The 14,234-nt window shown below is 39.4% G+C and overlaps 1 protein-coding gene across 1 annotated transcript in view; it reads left to right on the forward strand.

Annotated features, from left to right (window-relative positions):
• Positions 1 to 853: 853 nt before the first annotated feature.
• Positions 854 to 14,234, forward strand: part of malrd1 (MAM and LDL receptor class A domain containing 1) — a gene marked incomplete at its 5' end in the record, with an annotated part of 54,829 nt that continues 41,448 nt past the window's right edge. The window contains 9 exons of the mRNA XM_083995281.1: positions 854 to 1,028; positions 2,858 to 2,989; positions 3,070 to 3,158; positions 3,264 to 3,425; positions 5,795 to 5,891; positions 8,894 to 9,028; positions 10,067 to 10,219; positions 12,459 to 12,564; positions 13,602 to 13,972. Coding sequence (XP_083851407.1) covers positions 854 to 1,028; positions 2,858 to 2,989; positions 3,070 to 3,158; positions 3,264 to 3,425; positions 5,795 to 5,891; positions 8,894 to 9,028; positions 10,067 to 10,219; positions 12,459 to 12,564; positions 13,602 to 13,972 — 1,420 coding nt within the window. The remainder of the gene's footprint in view (positions 1,029 to 2,857; positions 2,990 to 3,069; positions 3,159 to 3,263; positions 3,426 to 5,794; positions 5,892 to 8,893; positions 9,029 to 10,066; positions 10,220 to 12,458; positions 12,565 to 13,601; positions 13,973 to 14,234) is intronic.

Raw genomic sequence — 14,234 nt, forward strand, 5'->3', positions numbered from 1 at the left:
TACTGAGGATAAATTGTCCTATCCTCTGATCAAAGTTTATGCTCTATTTCATTTTTATTGCTTATTATCGTCTAGCTTTGAAAACTCCCATGGCCTCCCTTCCAGCTAATCAGCATGAAAGCATCACTGTATCTACAACTACAGCCTCAGCGCTGTTTGCATGGTCATAGTCTTTTTGATTTATAAAGCTGCAAGGATCTTCACTGACAGTCCGTATTCACTAACTGCCACTTTGAACGGCTTCATCACCTGAGTGAGTCTCATGTACACGATCCTCGAGGAAGAGGCTGACTTTAGATCACACGATGTTTCAGCATTTGTTGGTCTTTTGTGCAGCTTAAACAAACAAGAGATGATTAGTAAGATGGGCTGTTTGGGAGATTAGAAGAGACACCGTTTCCCCTTGTCTCCTGTCTTGATATTTAAATAAACTAATCTAACCACCAGCTGGCTCCTGAGCCACATTAAACATACACATACACATAGAAAAACATCTTCCAAGGCCTAATGTCTAATATGAACTCATTTCAAGAAGATAGGACCACCAAACATACCAACATTTGAGAGTTGTATTACCTTCTTTTGTCTTGTTATGACAAGGCTCCATGTTAAATACACAAACAAATGAACCAGCAAAGTGACCTTATTGAGCAACGGCCATAAAAGCCATTTATTACCCTTTACAACACGCTTACACAGTGAACACACGGACAGGATCAATCCAAGTTCCAGCGTGACGTTGAGAGACGGTGAAGCAACGCTCTACCTCGACAGGAGTTTTACCTCATGTTCGATCAACAAAATGTTTTTGCTGGAGGTGAAAATAGCGCATTTTAGTTGAAGGACCAACAATATGTTGCTGCTGGGTTCAGCGTGGCTGCTGTTGACCTTCAGTCTGGTGTTTACCTCCGAGTGTGTCCAAGGCTGTTCAACCCGGGAGTTTACCTGTGCTCAGGGCTTTTGTGTGCCTGAGCATTGTGTGTGTGACTTCACTGACAACTGTGGAGATGGAAGCGATGAGGAAAATTGTGAGTAAAGCTGGAAATAGTCTAAATGTTATTCATAAAGTGTAATAAAGAGTTGAATTGGTAAAGTATTTTACCCTTTCTGTTTGGCCATTCGGTGTCCAACATCACTTGGCTCCAAATAGTCAAAAAAAAAAGATTTGTAATAATGAATTAATAATGTTCGATAATATTGTTAATGTGTTAATGTAATGTTAAAATCCTTAGGAACCTTTTACCTAGAACGTGACACAGTTCTATATTACCAGCTATTTTGTATTTTAAATTCCAAATTCCATCAGATCCACTAGAATATCCTCCATACGAGATTGTACCATACCATTTCGCCGCACTGTAGCTGGGCAATCTGCTTTTTCTGTAAGAGCCACAAACCAGTGGAATACCTTACCTGAAGCCGTAAGGAGCAGTAGCTCTCTCAGAGTCTTCAAATCTAACCTTAAAAATCTGTTAAAAGCTGCTCAGCTCTGCAACCACTAAGTTGGTCCTTAGACTTCTTTTTCTGTGTGTGTGGGTATGGGTGTGGGCGTGGGTGGGATGGGGGGGGGTTGCACGCAGACGTGTGTAGCCATGTTGTTGTGGTGTTTTATCCCTGTATACTGTTTAATTCGTCTTGTTACTGTGTTGTATTTTTGTGACCTGCCAAGGGACTACAGATGCAAATTAGCTTAAAGCTATAATCTGGTATAGTGCATCAAATGGCAACATTTATGTTTTAACTGTACATTGTCCCTTTTAAATAAATTAAAATTGAAATTGAAATAGCTGCGTATCCTCAAACAAATCAGCCCCTACCATAACACACGTCTTATAAATCTTCTTACATAATTGTTGCCTTTGAAGGTTAAAGCCTATGGGCAGACTGCATGTATCCCTGTGCATTGTGTTTCAAGGCCATAGTTAATAGTTTGATAGCTCAAGGATTCAGGAAATCAAGGGTTTTATTGTCACATAAAAAGTGTGTATGTGTACTAAAGTGTGGCTTCCTGTAGTGTAAATATTACAAGCCCCTTTTTGAGAGGACGCCATCCAAATTAAATAAGCAGTGGAAATAATATTGTTTGTTTTTAATAAAACACTCAGTTTTGGAACATTTCAGTGAGGGCAATAAAAATATGCAAAGTTATGGCTCAAAACCCAAAGTGTGATAAGTCCCTGATGGCCACTGGGCCCATGCAGTGCAATGTCTTCACTGTGGACCTATGGATGATGGAAATTCAAACATTAGCAAATGTTTAGCAAATAAAACCACAATCAATATATAAAATAAATAGATTTCTGTACATGAGTGCAATTATGCAGGGCAATGCAAAGGATACACAGAGGATAAGTCTTAGGAATCACTGTACATTTTTATCATATAAGTTAAAAATCCAGATTTAGAATTAAAGAATAATTATAGATGTATTTGTAATCAATGTAACTTCTAGTATTAAAGATATGCACTTCAGAAAAAGCATACCAAGTCTCATGACTGCTAAAAGAGCAATCAAATTATAATAAAACAGACCTCTGTGAATATATTTAATTTCCAACATATTAAAGGATCAAGTAATATAAAAGTAGTTATGATTCCCATTTGGCATATTTCTAGGAATCCAGTATTATTGCTAATGTTTTATAATGCCGTGTTGCACATTTGGCAATGATTTCAAATAAAGAAACCATGTAGTTTCTGGGCTCTGTTGAGCTGATGAATCTTTTTTGTGCATAGAAGCCACAGCTGACTCCCTATGCAAACAACAATGATAAAATATATTACAGGGTGAAACAAAAAAGAGCACAAGTGAAAGCAGCAGTACAAAAAAGTGTTGTTGTTTTTTTTCCTGTTGAAGGCTCCAGATATAAGAGATGTAACTTTGAGGAGGGATTCTGTGACCTGACCCAAAGCTCAGAGACATTATCAAAGTGGAGCAGAACAACTGAAGTCCCAGGACTCAAACATGACCACAGCAACAACACATCAGGTTAGAGCATCTGACATTTACCATATCCTTTATTTTTTTTAGATGCATGCCACCTCATGATTCTCTTTCCTCTCTTTCAGCTTATTTCCTGTCTCTGCTGCCGGTTGGAGGAAACAGAATCACAGCAGACCTGATCACTACTGTTTTCCAACCCAGTAACACTTGCCAGGTAACAAACTGTGGCAAAGGCAACTCAAGCATAAATCCAGACAAATCCATTAACAAGCTGGGTATCAATTGATAGGTCGACTTTCTTTCATTTTCATTCAAACAGCTGAGTTTCTACTATTACGTTGGGGCAACACGTGGAGAGCTTCAGGTCCTGGTTCAAACTCCACTGGGTCAGCACACGGAGCTGTGGAAGGACTCCTCAAAAACACAGACGGGAATGTGGCTGCAGAAAGACATTCAGTTTACCAGTAAACACAGTTTTCAGGTCTGTATTATGATATGATATGATATGATATGATATGATATGATATGATATGATATGATGAAGTCAGACAGGTCACATTCGAAAACATGTAAAAGACTAACAAGTAGTTAATAGGGAAATTGATATATTAGCATAAATACTGAAAATTGTGTCATATTGAACAGTATGGTTTTGATATAGAAGTCAGTGGGTGGTAACTATATGATGTTGAAAGTGATAAAGTCATCACAGCAGGAATGAGCTCCTACTTCATGTGTACTGTGGAGGTACTGACCCAACTGGACCCTTTGGAGACCATCTGGAGTCCTATAAAAACCTGCTGTTTGTGTCCTTCCTTTATCCTCAGACAGTCAGTGTGTCACCCTTCTCCCCTTCTCTGCCTTCACCATCTGTCATTGGCTGCAGCCAGATCAGCTCAGCTCAGCACTGAGAGTAAAGAGGGGTCAACTCTCCTGTTAACAGTCACTTTCCCCTCCATTAATCCACTTCCTGTTTCAAAGGCAGTTTAGTTAAGTGGATTTTTATTTACCAGGGTGATTTGGGATGATTTTAATTCTGACCTGTTTGCTTAATGATCTGCACTTTTCACCTACTTAAATCCTCCTATTTACTTCTCCTTAAAGGGGACATATTATGGGAATATCACTTTTTGAAGGCTCTTTAATGTGTTTGGCTTGCCTTCCAGCCCCCAAAATGTGAGAATTAACGGGAAAAAAAATCTGTAATTTGCAGGCTCCCTAGGTTAAAATCCATGTGGTTTTACAAGCTGTTCCCTCAGTTGTCTGGCAATTATGTCATTAGTTTACGAATTTGCATACTACCACTCCTACCTGGTACAGTACCAGTAGAAGGAGCGGGGCGGGGCAAGCAGTGGTTCATTTAAGCAATACATGACGACAGGCCGTGGTATACGATCATTATAATTTTATATAATTGCATTTAAAGGGACAGGCACTGAAACCAGCCGTTCTGAACAGGGCTGTTTTGAGAGGATGAAAAGAGCTGTGATGTTTGGGGTGTTTTGACCAAAGCATGTCACAGACATGTCTTTAAGACACCTGGGAACTATTTTAATTTTTGGAAAAGGACCATAATATGTCTCCTTTAAGGCATCCTTAGAGTTATTTCTTTGGACATCTTTACTTGGATTTGAGCATATAAAAACAGTAACAGAAACTTTAACTTAGGTGTATTTTTGTATTGCTGCTGCCAATGACAATAACTAAACTACTCTGTGGCTATAAACTGAATTATCGCCTGCTTTGGGGAAAAAACTAAATACTGTCACTTCACATGAAAAATGTGTATCAGAGTGCATTACCTACAATGACACAATCACCCATCTGTTTGGATCAGTCATAGATGATGGGTTATAAAACTTCACTTGTAGATAAAGCTGCTGTTGTGTGGACTTTGATTTTAGAGTTTTACATTGTGGTGGCGTGTTATCTTGAATATGTCTCTCACTAGTTTCTGATTCAATCCTGTATCTCTGGTTATTATGTTTTCCCTTTTCTTTGTAAACCAGTGTTGGAAAACCTGGAAGACTGTTGTTGATCAAATTTCTAGTCATCAAGAGTGGAAACTGTTCTGGAAACAATCTTCTAATTTTGGTCAAAATTATGTTCAGGATCACTTTGTCATCAAGTGACTGCTAGTCTGGCTGAATGTGGTATAGGCTGCTATCGTGTTCATATGCCAATGCTGTGAATACACAGACTCATGAGTCACTGTTGGCTGCTAACAGTGTGGTTTTTATAACATACTCTTAACAACTCGTTTTAAACTGTTTAATCATGGATTTGCATGTTTGGTTCAGTTGGTGAAGCCGACGTGCTTGCTTGATTGTTTTACCTGTAGCTAAGGTTTAATGCTGTAGTGCGTAACTATTACATGTCTGTTCTACACATACAAGCCATTACTGGATAAAATAACACATTAAGCCTACTAGCTCCACAAATCTCTCATGGTATATTTGTTGTTTTGAATTTCACGGCGACTTTTTTATACAGTCTATATTTTGGCGTCGAGTGGTGACATTCCTGCGCTGCACACAGGAAATTACACGTTTTACCTCACGACTTAGGAAGGGGGTGGGGTGGAGGAGCAGTCGTGAGTTTCTCAACCCGAAGAAGCACCAAAGACACGGCTCAGAAGTAGATTGTGCTGTCCGTCCGTAGAAAGCTGGATCATCACTGAAAATGTGTCCTAGAAAATTGTCTCCATGAGAGAGTGGTATTCCTGCTTTGTAACATTGGTTGTTAAAACTGCAATAGATTGTCCTATAGAAGATGAATAAAAAGGTGACTGACTGAATGTCAGTCACCTTTTTGATATGATATGTGAAAGACTTTCTGTGCATCCTGCAGGTGGTGATTCGAGGAGACCTTTCAGCTGAAAGTGAATCCTCAGAGGTCCTGGCCGTTGATGACCTATCCTTCAGTCCTGACTGCCTGGTTGTGCCTGGTACCGTCACCATTAATAACATCACACCACACAGACGGGACAAATTCAGACCTTGACATTTTGAAATACCGCCACACATAAACAGACCGCAGCTAACTTGTTTTGAATACTGATAACAGAGGGAAGACACTAAAGCAGCCAGAATAACTGAATCATTAAAATAGTGCTTACCACACATTTCCCTGCACTGAATATGGAGCGGTTATGTCTATAGTCCACAGCCCAGTGATGAATATGATACAGATGAGCATCCTGGCTGGGACTGTTTGATAAAGCACAGTACGTTTGGTATTTTGGACAGAATTTTAACATGTTGCTTTGGTGATATACAGATGGTATAGCATCTTTTTAACTGCTATCATTCATCCAGTACAGGATCAAGTTCCTGTTCTCGGTCAGTAAAACAAACAGGCCTTCAGCTTTTTTTTCCTTTTTTTTTTTTTTTTTAAGATCTCTTTACTTGGTGGAGCCAGAACTGTTTCATTGGTTTAACTTCAATGTCAGTGGTTGGAGCCAAGGCTTCACAATTTTTCACAGATACTAAGTGATAAACTTGGATTTTCAATTTAAGTATTTTTTTTTGGCATTTTTGCTTTTATTTGATAGCACAGTGAAATGGACAGGAAAGGGGGAGGCAGAGAGAGGGGGAATGACATGCAGGAAATGTCTGCCCCATGCGGGACTCGAACCGGGGACGCCTGCGTTGAGGACTGTTAGCCTCTACATGGGGCAGCCGCCTTAATGGATTTTCAATTTAAATTAAATATAGAAATATGTAAAATCAAATAATTCCTCCCCAACGTTTCATTAATAACATTGGGAGGTCTGTAGGGAAGCAATCTGACCATGATGTCACAGTTAATGTTACTGAATGAAATGTATTTAAAACTATTGGATAAATTATCATAAAATTTAGGACAAACATTAATGTCCCCTTTATGATGAATATCTCTGCTCTGTTGACCATTATCATACATTTTTCTAGATTGTTTTGCTTCAATCAATCAGTAACCGATGATCTCAGAGTCTCTGTTGAATCTTCAGCACCTAAAAGCTACAGGCAAAGTTGGTGGTTGGCTGGTGAATCTTGTGGAGCATTTAACAGCTAAAGAGCCACATATTTTTCTCAGGAGTTAATGGAAACCAAAAGAGAGCTCAAGGGAGAAAGGATATATTGGACCGCTAATAATGGGCTGCTAATGTTTCTCTGTGTGTGCTGGACGTGTAAATAGGCAACTGTTGCTATATCAACATTCATTTTGTGATAATAGCATATTTTACTGCACTCAATGGGGTGTAAAGTGGTTGAAATGAGAGTGAAGAACATTGCAGCAGAGTTAAGGGTCTAATGGACTGTCTCCAGGCCTAGATTACCATGTCTAAGTGGATGAGACAGGTCAGGGTCACCTTGGCTCTTGGTCCCTTAGCCTCCGTCTGTCTTTTGCGCCCAAGAAGAAATGCTCTTGGGCTTTTTGCAATCTGGCCTTGTTAACCATATCCAAAACTGGATAAAAGTTCAGGGGGGTAAGAGCCACTTAAATCTACCAGAGTCTTCCCACCTGCATCTCCATATGACGACATAATCTTTTATTGTCAAAGTTCTGGGGATATGTACCAATGGGTTTCACATTAAAATACCAATAAGGCTTTACTACACAGGTAGGGTTTAATATGCATAGCTCATCAGTACATCCTGGATAAGTGCAAGAAGACATCAATATTGTTTTGATATGTTGCCCACATATAATATTGCTAACTACACACGATTATGGTCTCTCACAGTGGATTCTTTATGTCCTGTATCCCTTATTATTCACCCCATCTCCCACATAGCCGGGAAATTTGTTGCACTGAATTACAGGGTTCATGGCATCAATGAATTTAGATTAAGTGCGCTGCCACAAATAATGGCAATATAACCGTTAAATCCTTGCTCGTAATGAAATGGATGCAGGCTGAAAATAAGACAGAAACATGTTATCGTAAATTATATTTCCAGCCAAAGTTTGACGCCTTTTTTATAACCTGTCATCACAAATCACAACCTTTGCATGTCTCAGCTTTTCTGTGGGTGTTTCCATGTTTTGGCAACAAGCGGAACACCGTTTAATTTATTATGGGTCTTCTTCTATATGCCCAACTTTGTCATGAATGTTATCTCAATAGGACGGGTCAGTTAAGGAGATTAGTCAGATGTGAGAGAGTGAATATTGGACGCATCATTAACCAGGTGGGCAGAAACACAACCCCATCCACCAGACCTGAGTAGACCGAAGTGGCAATAATTTTCTAGTGTGTTTGCCATGATGACTATATTGACATTGTGTTTACAGCTTGTCTCGCAGCCCCCAAAAGTGACCAAAGAATCTAACTGCCTTACAAACCACTTTTACTTCTAGCATCCATTGTGGCGAGGCAACTTCTTTTTTCCTGTATTTGGCTCAGCTCAAGTCCAACCTGAGCAGATGTCTCCACATCCATATCAACTGGAAATATCTCGTATTTGTTGAGTTAACTTATCTTTTTGCTGGAATAGTTTTTAGAGTTTCAAGAGAAACCTCAAAGTTGCAGCCATGTAGAGACTTTTTCTATTGGCCAGACAAAAATCCATTTATAAATTGGACAAGTATCCACTTGTGTTTCTAATACTCCTCATAAGGAAAATGAAATTATGTTAATTTAAGAGATGGAGTCTCAGATGTACTATTGATCAAAACATCTGAACATCATTCATTACCTCACAGTTGAATCTAATCACCCATAACAAAGATAATGTACTTACTATACTCCAGAAGCAGCTAAGCTCATCCATTTTAATCCACCGTGATCTCACATGGATGTTTTTTTATGATGAAATCACATGATAACCAGTCACTGATAACGACTGTATCTCTTTTGTTGGCAGTGAATGTAATTGCCCTTAGTTATCGTAGAACCATAATTGTTGTAACTCCATCAAAATGTCAGTCATATTAATCTCTTATTTCTGTTTCCTGTGGCAGAGAGCCGTGTGCCCCCTCCACCTGTTTGCCCTCCCATGTGGTTTGCCTGTGGCAGTGGTGGGGATTGTATCGAGGAAAGCAAAGTGTGCGACTTCACCCCTGATTGTCCCCACGGAGAGGATGAAGTCAGCTGCCGTAAGAACCTTGTTGCCAAGTAACACATTCAGATCGTCCACATCCCATTTGTACGTTTGACTGAGAGTATAGTGGTGGATTTATAGTCATCTGCAAGGATGACAACAACGATAGGGACAAATACTAAGAATACAACAATACATAAACATCAGATAGAATGGGAGTGAATGGAAAATGTTTTGTCCTTGGATGTGTGAACCAAACAGGTGCTATTGTTTCACAAATGATTCAACAACTGAAGCAACACATCTTCTACCTGCAGTATGTAGTGCATACAACACTGTGATTGGACGACTCTTTCTGAAATGCACCTTGGGAGTTGTAGTTAACCTCCTTCTCAAAGCTTTATGTGCATAGACTCATACATTTTAATCCAAGAGCCAGATATTTTGTATTACAAGTCCTTATCTTTTGCGCTGATCATTCAACCAGGAGACGATCACAACCAGATGTGAATACCATTAGGCTTTTCATGTTCTCAATTGTCTTCAGGTGCTGGACTTTACCCAGTTGTCCAAGAAGTGTAGATGTTCAAATGTCTTCAGTGTCCTCTCACCTATATTGGCTAAAAAGCTGACAAAAAACTTATCTCAACGTCCATTTGTAATAACAATAGTCAGATCATTATTGTGAGAAACAACCGTACGTTGTCCTTGAGAGCTCAATGCCCTGAAAATTAAGAAAACCCCAGCAAAAAAAGAAAGAAAGAACAGGCTGAATATTCAGAAACATTTTTATCAGTTCGACAACACGTGTTTTGTAACTTCACACCACACGACAGAAAGTGTTTCCAGGGAACACCAAAAAGTGATTAACCTGGCTGGGACCTCAGTTCAGTACCCAACTGCGACTTTTGAAAATGAAAATAATAAATAACAAAGCACGTCCCAGGAGGTTCATCACCATCATCATTTTTTCATTTTTCATTTTTCTTTTGGCTGTAATTCGAATAGCGACAATGAGATTGTTGTTCCAAGGTCACAAATGAACTACACTAACTTTATATAGATAATCTACTATATCTCTCTGTCCATTCAGCCTCTGAGTGTGACTTTGAGGACAGCTCTTGCGGCTGGTACGAGCTCACCCTCGGCGATGGCTTCGACTGGGTCAGGGGCTCGTCTGTGGAGGTGCCTCCAGACTACTACAACAACCCACCACCTCTGGACCACTCTACAAACAGCTCTGAAGGTAAGGAAATAATCACACACACACACATGTACATATGTTACAGTGCCAAGACTTTCCATATGCAGCTGCTGCAACCAGAAATGTGATGAGCTGATAAGATGCACTGTGTCCAGGGTGCTTGGGCAGAAATAACTGGAAAGTGATAAAATTATCTATCTACAGATTAAATCAAAGTTTTAAAGAAGGAAAAAAAAACCTCCCTTCTGTGTGTTTTAACGAGATAAGCACTTCATGGGGAAATGCTTCCTCAGCCATCTGAATAATGGAAAGGAAATCGACATATGCTGTACCGATTCTGCATATTAATATGCTACATCACTCACTGAACACAACACTGTACTCAATCTGAAACAGTATTAGTCTTCCCTAGGTCTATGCACCACAACATGTTATGGTATATTATGCCTCATTTGATGGATTGTTAGACTTTTCCTTTGCATCAGTCCTTCAGAATCGACTTAACTCTTTGAGGCATGGATTTAACAGGGGCTGTTGTTGCAGGCTGACTCCATGCAGGTTTTTTAGAAGCACCATCTGTTGTTTTTGTAGTGCACATTGTATGAGCATGCTGTGAGAAGATGCTCTGTTAGGTTCAGACCTGGAGACTATCCAGGCAGCAAAAGGAAAGTAAAAATGAAGTCTCTTGTTATGATCTTGGAGCGTCTTGATTCGCTTCAAGCTCTGTGAAATGACACGTATCCTGATGGGAGCATCTGTTCGCAGATTTAGAAAATATTACTGTCAGCATCCTAAGGTGTGTTGGTATGTGGCGGTGTTCAAACGGTGCTTATTTGGCAGTTAGGCACCTAATATCAGCCATAATTCAAACCCAACACACCGGCACCTCATACTGTGCAGAGTACTGTGCAGAGTGGATTAATGCTATTTTATCCTGCCTTTAAAACAGTTTTAATAAGTTCTGATGAATGTGCCATCCTACAAAGCCAAAAAAGATGAGATGTCACTGTGCTGCTGTAATGTGAATTTCTCCCCAGTTATCAATAAGGTCTTATCTATTGTACATGATTAAGACTGGAGTCCAACATTTGTCGACTCTTATTACATTATTATGCTCTAGAAACTTAGATAGACAGAGCTAGTGTTATAGCTTAAACTAATTTTACTCCGTCTGCCGCCATCATCTGTAAAAATACCCACCAAGAGCTGACATCTTGTTAATTCAGATAGATGAGCACATGATAGAACCAGCTACTTACCACTGTAGTGTTACTGTCGTCTCAGCTTTTGACTTAGTTGAATTTGCAAAGCTTGGTGCAGTTAAGCTATCTTTAAAATTACATTTACAAACCCTATTAACTTTTAAATTTGTCAGTTCAATTGAGAACTAGTCCTGACTAAGATTACGAAAAGTAGTTTTGTTTATTTATTTTGCATTTCATGGAAGTTTTAAAGCATCTGTGTTTTCCCAAAGGCAGAAAGATTACTACAAAAACAATGTTTTGACTATAGGACGCACACATCAGACTCTTTATAGTGCATTTGAGATATATTTGAGTTGTATTTAAATCTCACGGAAAAACTCTCTGAATATAGTGAGATTGCAAGTAAATTACCATCAGTGTAGTAGACTACATTTTACTTAGGCTATTGGGATTTAAAAAATATCTGCGTAGAATTATGGTATTGTGAATTATGTGCAGTTTCCGAGCATGAGCATATTAAACCCCTCATTCTCAACTTTGTTTATAGGGAGGTGTATCTTCTTGTTCTTGGCAGGAGTAGACGCCATGCAGTGTGGTTTAAAGCACTGTGTTAAATGGCCCTCTACACATTACTACTCCAATAAGCTGCCATTTGCATATTTGCAGGCGACCTGTTAAGAACAAAGCCACTGTCATTGCCGTTGTCCTCTGACCCGTGTCATCAACAAGACTGTTTTTGCCATGGAAACTGCAGTCGACCAGATGTGTTTTGTTTATCCCACATACCTTCATATAAACTGGACATTTGTTGAGCACAAAAATCTCAGAGGGAGGCGTAGGTCTGAGAAAATTAATTTGACCTATCTGGCAACACAACAACAACAACGTACAAAGGCGTTTAGATGAATAGTTAATGAACCTCTCGACTTGTGCTTCCGCAACAGTTTTCATGTTTTCAAAGGTGACTGGCTGGCTCGCTGGCAAAATGAGTTGTTAGCAGAAATGTGGAGATGTGCCTAATGAAGTAGCCACCGGATGTGGTTTGAATTCTAATCGCTCGTCTCACTCAACTGCAGGCCACTTCATGTTTATACTGAAGAACAGCAGCAGTCTGTATCCAAGAGCCGTTCTCCGAGGACCCTGGTTCCAGCAGTCGGCGTCTGGGTGTACGATGACCTTCTGGTGAGAGTCACACTGCGGCATGGCCTGTTCAACATGACTCTTTATCACTAGCAGAACTATCTGTAGATCAACCTGCAATTTAAGACCTTTTTGAAATTGCTCTTTTCTCTGCTTTGGCGTTTGTCTTGATCTTTCCTCCTCTTTTTTCCAAACATTATTTCACCTCAGCTCTGCTCTGTCAGCATCTCTCTATTTCACACACAATGAGAAGGTGTGCATCTGTGTCTGTCGTGTTCTGACAGGTTAATAGCCTCTTAAAAATTATGTCAAATGACAGATGATATTTTTCTCTCTGGTTGATTGGAAGGGTTTTCCTGGCAGAGGTTAATAAATTTCATGTTTTTTTCTCACAGAGTAAGCAAAAGCCCTCATGTATTATGCTCAACAGTATGCATTATCACAAGAGGAATATGTGATTCACAGTATCTTGTCTCAGGAAGTAGTTGTGAATGTATAATACCAGAGAATGCACACACTTCTACGCTGGAAGATTATTCTTATAGCACTGTATAACTATAATATTATAAAAACTCATAAATGATCATAATGCTTCATAACAATATTCGTAACACACTATAAAGCATTTTATCATGACTTATAAGGTCAGGTATTATAATACGTTATAAGCATTATAACTCTATTATAATACTTGACCTTATAAGCCATTATAAAATGCTCTATGATGTGTTATACTTTTAACTAATTGTTATAAAGTCTTATGATAATTTATGAGTGTTTATAATGATAATACATGTTTATAAGCCAATTATAACTATATTTATAATGCATATAAATATTATAACGTACAATTATAACGTATTATAATACCTGACCTTATAAGTCATGATAAAATGCTTTATAGTGTGTTATGATTATTGTTATAAAGCATTATGATCATTTATGAGTGTTTATAACTATAGTTATAGTGCTATAACTGCATTATAACTCATTATATGGTTATAATGCGTTATAGAAATAGGCGTCAAATAAAGTGTTACCCATTTTTTTTTCTTCCACCTCTCGCTCATCTCCTTCAGGCATTATAACTCGGGCATATCTGTTGGGGCTGCAGACATGTACCTCCGCATGAATGGAACCAACAGAAACAACACGGTCATATGGAGAACCTTGTACGACCAGGGAACTCGCTGGAACCAGGTCACGGTGCAGCTGGGACGCATCACCCAGCCCTTCCAGATCGCTCTGGCCAAGATCAGCCTCGGCGTGTTCGACGGGGTCTCCGCCTTGGACGACGTCACCTTCAACAACTGTTCGATGCCCCCAGCGGTGGCCGAGTGTCCCCAGCCGACACATTTCCACTGCGTGCGCACCAAAGCGTGTGTGGAGCGCCTGCAGCTGTGTGACCTTGTGGATGACTGTGGGGATGGATCAGATGAGGAAGGATGTTGTGAGTGTCTCATTTGTTCCACCAAGAATTACTTTTGGATACAAAATCCTTTCGACTGTGCATGCAAGGGAGATAGAGCCGTATCGCCCGTAATTAGCTTAGCTCAAACGCTAGAAGTGTATAGGAAGAGATAGCCTGCATCCTACCCAAGCTGAAATCAGCAGTCAGAAGCTGATTTCATTTTAGCTCATAACTCTGTAAATATATCACTTTATCAACATTTCAAACATTTTAGGCGAGAAAGTAGCCGTTTAGATCAGCA

The sequence above is a fragment of the Trachurus trachurus genome (assembly GCF_905171665.1).
Source record: "Trachurus trachurus genome assembly, chromosome: 20".
Classification (NCBI taxonomy): domain Eukaryota; kingdom Metazoa; phylum Chordata; class Actinopteri; order Carangiformes; family Carangidae; genus Trachurus; species Trachurus trachurus.